This window comes from Salvia miltiorrhiza, chromosome 1 (assembly GCF_028751815.1).
Source record: "Salvia miltiorrhiza cultivar Shanhuang (shh) chromosome 1, IMPLAD_Smil_shh, whole genome shotgun sequence".
NCBI classification, from domain to species: domain Eukaryota; kingdom Viridiplantae; phylum Streptophyta; class Magnoliopsida; order Lamiales; family Lamiaceae; genus Salvia; species Salvia miltiorrhiza.
In genome coordinates this window covers 46,659,487-46,665,486 of record NC_080387.1, presented here as the reverse complement: position 1 = coordinate 46,665,486, position 6,000 = coordinate 46,659,487, and the positions used below count along the sequence as shown (strand labels likewise).

The 6,000-nt window shown below is 34.4% G+C and overlaps 2 protein-coding genes across 2 annotated transcripts; one reads left to right on the top strand and one right to left on the bottom strand.

The window, feature by feature from the left end:
- Positions 1–255: 255 nt before the first annotated feature.
- LOC131008935 (uncharacterized) lies at positions 256–2,172 on the top strand. Its single transcript, XM_057936059.1, has 3 exons — positions 256–825; positions 1,159–1,511; positions 1,603–2,172. Exons 1-3 carry the CDS (start codon positions 765–767, stop codon positions 2,170–2,172), a joined length of 984 nt encoding a protein of 327 aa, XP_057792042.1. The 5' UTR covers positions 256–764.
- A 1,213-nt stretch (positions 2,173–3,385) lies between these two features.
- LOC130987124 (uncharacterized) lies at positions 3,386–4,689 on the bottom strand. The gene is made up of 3 exons (XM_057910741.1): positions 4,354–4,689; positions 3,795–4,263; positions 3,386–3,676 (listed from the first exon to the last, which is right to left on the bottom strand). Exons 1-2 carry the CDS (start codon positions 4,454–4,456, stop codon positions 3,806–3,808), a joined length of 561 nt encoding a protein of 186 aa, XP_057766724.1. The 5' UTR covers positions 4,457–4,689; the 3' UTR covers positions 3,386–3,676; positions 3,795–3,805.
- Positions 4,690–6,000: the final 1,311 nt, after the last annotated feature.

Here is a 6,000-nt window from a genome sequence, read left to right as displayed (position 1 = left end):
AATCATATGTGCTTGCATTGTGATAGTTATTTATGGCTCACTTACGAGTAATAAGGTTTAGGGTTTATGGTTTAATATTCAAGGTTTAGGGTTTAGTATTCATTATTTAGGGTTTAACATTCCCATTAGGGTTTAGTATTCATTATTTAGGGTTTAATATTCAAGGTTTAAGGTTTAGTATTCAGTGTTTAGGATTTAGTACGTGTTTGGTTAGTTAGGTAGTTTATGCTCACATATACTAAATCTGGTTATCTTTCGTGGCTAAGCCCACTTTACTAATGTATATTTGTGTTTGATTCGCAATATATAAATGCCTTGATAAGTATTTCGCATGTTTGGTTCAAACGGTAAAACATCGGATAACAAATATAATTGATGAATATACCCCCATTATATTTTCGAAAGTACTATGATGCCCCCATTTTTTGGCGATTCTTATACCCCATTTTTTGGCGATTCATCTTTCCAATTTTTCGCGCGCCCCAAATCAGCGAAGGATTTTCTTCGTCAGTCCAGATTTTTCGCGAGCCCCAAATCAGTGTAGGATTTTTTTCATCACTCCAGATTTTCTCGCGCCCCAAATCAGTGTAGGGTTTTTTTCATCACTCCAGATTTTCGCGCGCCCCAAATCAGTGTAGGGTTTTTTTCATCACTCCAGATTTTCGCGCGCCCCAAATCAGTGTAGGGTTTTTTTCATCACTCCAGATTTTCGCGCGGCCCAAATCAGTGTAGGGTTTTTTGGCGCTATTTATATCCTCAAATCAATGTTGTGTTTTTCATTCTTCCAAGTCATTTTTCGCGCAACAATGAGCTCTGCGATGCAAGGTAAGTTCTTCTACTCTATAGTGATTATTTCAATGTGTTATGAATTTTTGCTAGATTCAGAATCATTTGGAACTGATGACAAATCTTGTAGTATTCTTTGCTTTAGTTTCGCAAATATGAGGCTGATTTCTTGTGAAATATCATTAAGCCGTAGTTTTTGTATATTTTATCTTATGTTCTGTTCTATTTGATGGCATTTTGATATTTTGCTGAACTAGTATTTGTTTGTGGTGTTGTGATGTTTTGTGTTAAGCAAAAAACATAAAACAAGGGCTTTTATTAATCTGACATATACATTGGTTGAATTTGGGATATCTATATTCCATTACATAGGCAACAGTGACATGGTTCGTGCTCGTGGCAACAAAACCGATAAGACTCGTCGGAGTTGGACCATGAGAGAGGAAGAGGTTTTACTTGCGGCTTTGAAGGATTTAGTGGTGCAGGGATGGAAATCTGATAATGGTTTCCGAGCAGGTTACCTGAATAAGTTGGAGGATGCCATGAGGAAGGAATTCCCAAATACCGATTTGAAGGGGATGCCCCATATCAACTCCAAGACAACTGCCTGGAAAAAGAACTACTACTCCTTATCCGCTATCCTAAACAGGAGTGGAGTTGGCTTCAATCTCAAAGGAACCCACATGATTGAGTGCAATGATGATCAATGGCAACAAATCGTGAAGGTAAACATGGGTATATACATATGGATTTTTTAATTCTGATTTCATATGGGTTTGTGACACTTGAGGTTACGAATTTTGTTTTTTTTTTCAGTGCGATGCAAATGCTAGGTTGATGAGGTTCAAAAGTTGGCCTCACTTAGATGATTGGAGTCTGATTTTTGGCAAGGATAGGGCGACGGGCGAGCACGCCGAGGATGTGATGGATGCTGTGAATGACCTTCACCGCAATCCAGATTTGACTCAACCCCATATTGATGAAAGCTACCATGTGCAACTAGATGATGCTTTTTCGGAAGATATATCGGAGGACAGTGTGAGTCAAAATCAAAAAGGGGAAGCAACTTCAAGAGGGGCCTCTAAGAAGAGGAAGGTGAATGATAATCTGCCTGGAATGCATGAGCTATTGGTCGAAATCAATCGCACCACTGACAAGAGGCTCGAGACCATAGCTAGCAGAATTGGCTACGACTTTGATCTTTCGAAGGCGAGAAAGGAAATTTTTGCACAGTTAAGCCGCTTTGAAGCTTTGTCTCTCAATGACAAATTTGACGCTTGTGAGTTGATTACTAAGGAAGTGGAGAAGCTTGACATCTTCACCAGCCTACCTGATGAAGCCAAGGAACAGTATGTGCTGCGTATTCTCGCAATGAGATACAACTAGCTTTGAATCAATAGGATTTTGGTGTCGTTTTGTCCTTGGTTTTTTTGCATATTCTTATGTTTTAACTTTGCATTTTGTTGGCAAACATTCTTGCAAATGCCTATGCGCATTTTATCCCTTTTTTTATGTGAATGTTGCCTATGTTATGAATTATTCGACATATTTGGGAATTTAGTTATGAATTATTCGGCATATTTTGATTATGATCTTGTGGAAGATTAGCTTTTAACTTATGAATTATTCGAATATATGTTGAACATATTTGTGGAATGCATTTTTTTGTTTTCATGTAATTTGATCTATTTAACTTGTGTAGTAATTACTTATGTGAAAAGCAACATGTGTAGTAATTTGATCTACATAACCGCTCCTGTTTGTATTGATCTTGTTCAGTGCAATAGAAAAGATAGTTTTCATAGAAAATGAGGTAAGCTAAGGAAATGTCATCCCTTCCTATTACTGCACTGATTGAATTTTACACAAAAAATTACTGCACTGATTGAATTTTACACAAAAAACTGCTTTAATACAAAAACATACAGGGTTTGAATTTTATATGAATAGAAACCTCTGTGAGTCTAGTTTAAATTAAAAAAAAGTGTGTTGAAAAACTCCAAGTGATTTGAGAGATATAACTGTTTTCCTATCGTCTACCATATTTGGCAGTTTCTGTCAACAAAAAGTTTGGATTTTAAAAATATAACAAACGTTGTCAAATAAATCTGAAATTTGGTGTGTGGGTCCTTAACATCTTCAATTCGACACTATAAAAAGTTCAAAGGTATTCTTCAACAGGATCATACTGAAAAAGACAGATCATATCTGTCACACCGAATAAGTTGACAGCAATAGGCTGTATTAGTTTTCGATTTTAAAACTGTAGTAAACATTATCCAATTGACTTGAAAATTTGCATGAACGTCAACAACACTCCATACTACATACTGTAAAAATTTCAAGATTTTTGAGTATAATATTCTTGTCGAAACAGACTATCAAAGTTCAGATTGCAGTTTATCCAAACTGTTTGGAAGTTCGACTTTGAAATCACCATGATTCATGCTATCAAGAAAATCCATATCTTTGTAGTTCTAAGGTTTTTATACTCCATCCGTAAACACAGACGCTACAAAAGAGTGAAAGGTAAGCTAAGGAAATGTCATCCCAGAAATCAAGAATGCTTCCACTCCAAAATACATAATTCGTATCCAGGACAAATAAATTCAAAAAACATAATTTGTATCCAAAATACATCAGTTTTCAAAGCATCAGAATACATAATCCATACCAAGATTTAAGTTCATCAAAAAACCTAAATCCACAACAAGTTCTAATACCCGCACATCAGACCATTTTTGCCTAACAATAAACATAGCATAAAGCCAAGAAGAACTAAGACAATGGCCATTTCCAGCGTTTGCGGCTTGTTTCCCGGCACACATCAAATACCCATTTCCACACGAGCAACGAGGAGCATTCACATACGGGTCCATCCTATAAGCACCTACACAACGAAAAAAATAATTGACAAATTAACCAATTTTAAATGCATCATAACCATAGCATTAAGAAGTTGCAACATATAACAATAGCATCAAAATGAAAAGAAAATGGAGTCTTACAAATTACACAACTAGATGGCATTTATATATTCATTCCACATTCCTTGTGCTATATTATCCCTCGCAGCATTCCATTCCGGAGAAGACTCAACCGTGTCAACCAACTCTTCACCATCAGCTATGGCTTGGACTTCTCCATTTAACAAATCATATTGTTGTTCAATTGGATCAACGGCCATCTCCGAACGAATAAAATTATTAATTAAGAAACATGCCATGATAAGCCTATTTTGGATTTTAATTGGATAAAATGTAGTGCTTCTAAGAACACCCCATCTCATTTTCATAACTCCGAATGCTCGCTCAATCACATTTCGTGCCTTACTGTGCTTCAAATTGAATATCTCTTCCTTATTTTGTGGTCTAGCATTTGTCGGACCCCACTCTTTCAAATGATATCTAACCCCTTTGTAAGGGGTTAGGAACCCTTCACTATTTGCATAACCGTTGTCACACAAATAGTAATTCCCTAGATTTAAACAAGAAGCCATATATCATGCATGAGGCAAGGTGAAATACACATATTGATAGAGGAAAATTATGGCAGAATTTGCAATACCCTTAGGCACTTTAAGGCCATTGTCTCGATTCAAAGCATCACGTAATATTCTAGAGTCTGCTGCTGAGCCTTCCCATCCAGGGAGGACATATGCAAACTTCATGTTCCGGTCACAAACAGCTAGGGTGTTTGTAGATATTTAGCCTTTCCGAGTCCTATATCTTGGCTTATCCATATTGCTAACTGTGACATTTATGTAGGTGCCATCTAAAGCACCTAGACAGCCCTATTCACAACAGATTGCAAACAAGAAAAAGGAAATAAAACTATTAGAAAAACCAATCAATAGTAGGATATGATCAAGCAAACTGAGATATTTCAAATGATTTTATTGTGTACCTTGAACCATTTCCACCGACTGTCTGTGCAATCATCCGGCACGGGCCTCCCTCCCCACCTAAATCATAAAAAGTAACTATTGTTATAATAAAAAGTAATTATTATTATGAAGAAATGTAATGTTTTTAAATTATTACATTTGTTCACGATAATTGTTACTTTTATTCATTATAATTTGTACTTTTCGTTATTTGATCAAATAAATGTATATTTATGGTTTAATATTCAAGGTTTAGGGTTTAGTATTCATTATTTAGGGTTTAACATTCCCATTAGGGTTTAGTATTCATTATTTAGGGTTTAATATTCAAGGTTTAAGGTTTAGTATTCAGTGTTTAGGATTTAATATTGATTATTTAGGGTTTAGTATTCAGGATTTAGGTTGTAGAAAAATATTGAATGATAGGAAATATTTATATTGACATAAGTATACATTTGTGCATACAAATGTATATCTTAGGATAAATAAAAGTAAATATTTCCATTAAGGTTTAGTATTCATTATTTAATTAGAGAAAAAATAATTATTTATATGAATAAATGTAATATTTAAAAAAATAGAAATAAATGAAAAAAAATAGAAAAAAAGTAATTATTCATATGAAGAAATGTAATGTTTTGAAACATTACAATTGTTCAGATTGATTACTACTTTTCTTCAAAACAATGATTACTTTATATATGCACCCAACCCAACCCATGCCCAAACCCGTAAGCCCGCGCCCGACCCGCGCCCTGACCCGCGCCTGACCTGGTCTGATGGTCAGACCCGCCTGACCCAAGACTAACTCAAGTTCCTTTTTTTCGAAGTTCGTCGTGTTCCTTTTGTTTTAAAACCATAACCCCTTTAATTAAAGTCTTGTTACTCAAGTTTACTCGTATTCCAATTTCAGTTGCGTTGTTTTTTCTTTATAAAGTTATTATTATTATTATTATTATTATTATTATTATCTTGTATGTTATTTTAATCTTATGCACGTAAATTAAGAAGATTATACTAATAAATTATGAAGTTATAGTTAATAAAAAAAATGTAAATCTTACTAGTAGTAATAACAGCATCAAGAAAGTAACAAAACTAACATTTTTACGCTAAAACTAAACTAACATTTATTCTAGCCTTGTGCACACAAATTAATGAAATTTATTTGGTTAAAGATTACCCCTAATAAATTACGAATTTGTATTTTTTTTTCCATAAAATGAATTTGTAATTATTAAATAGTGAAGAATATGAGTATTGTTCGATTGGGATTCACTAGTGATAAACTGGTTTATCTTTCTTTTTAGAGATTTATCTTATATTCC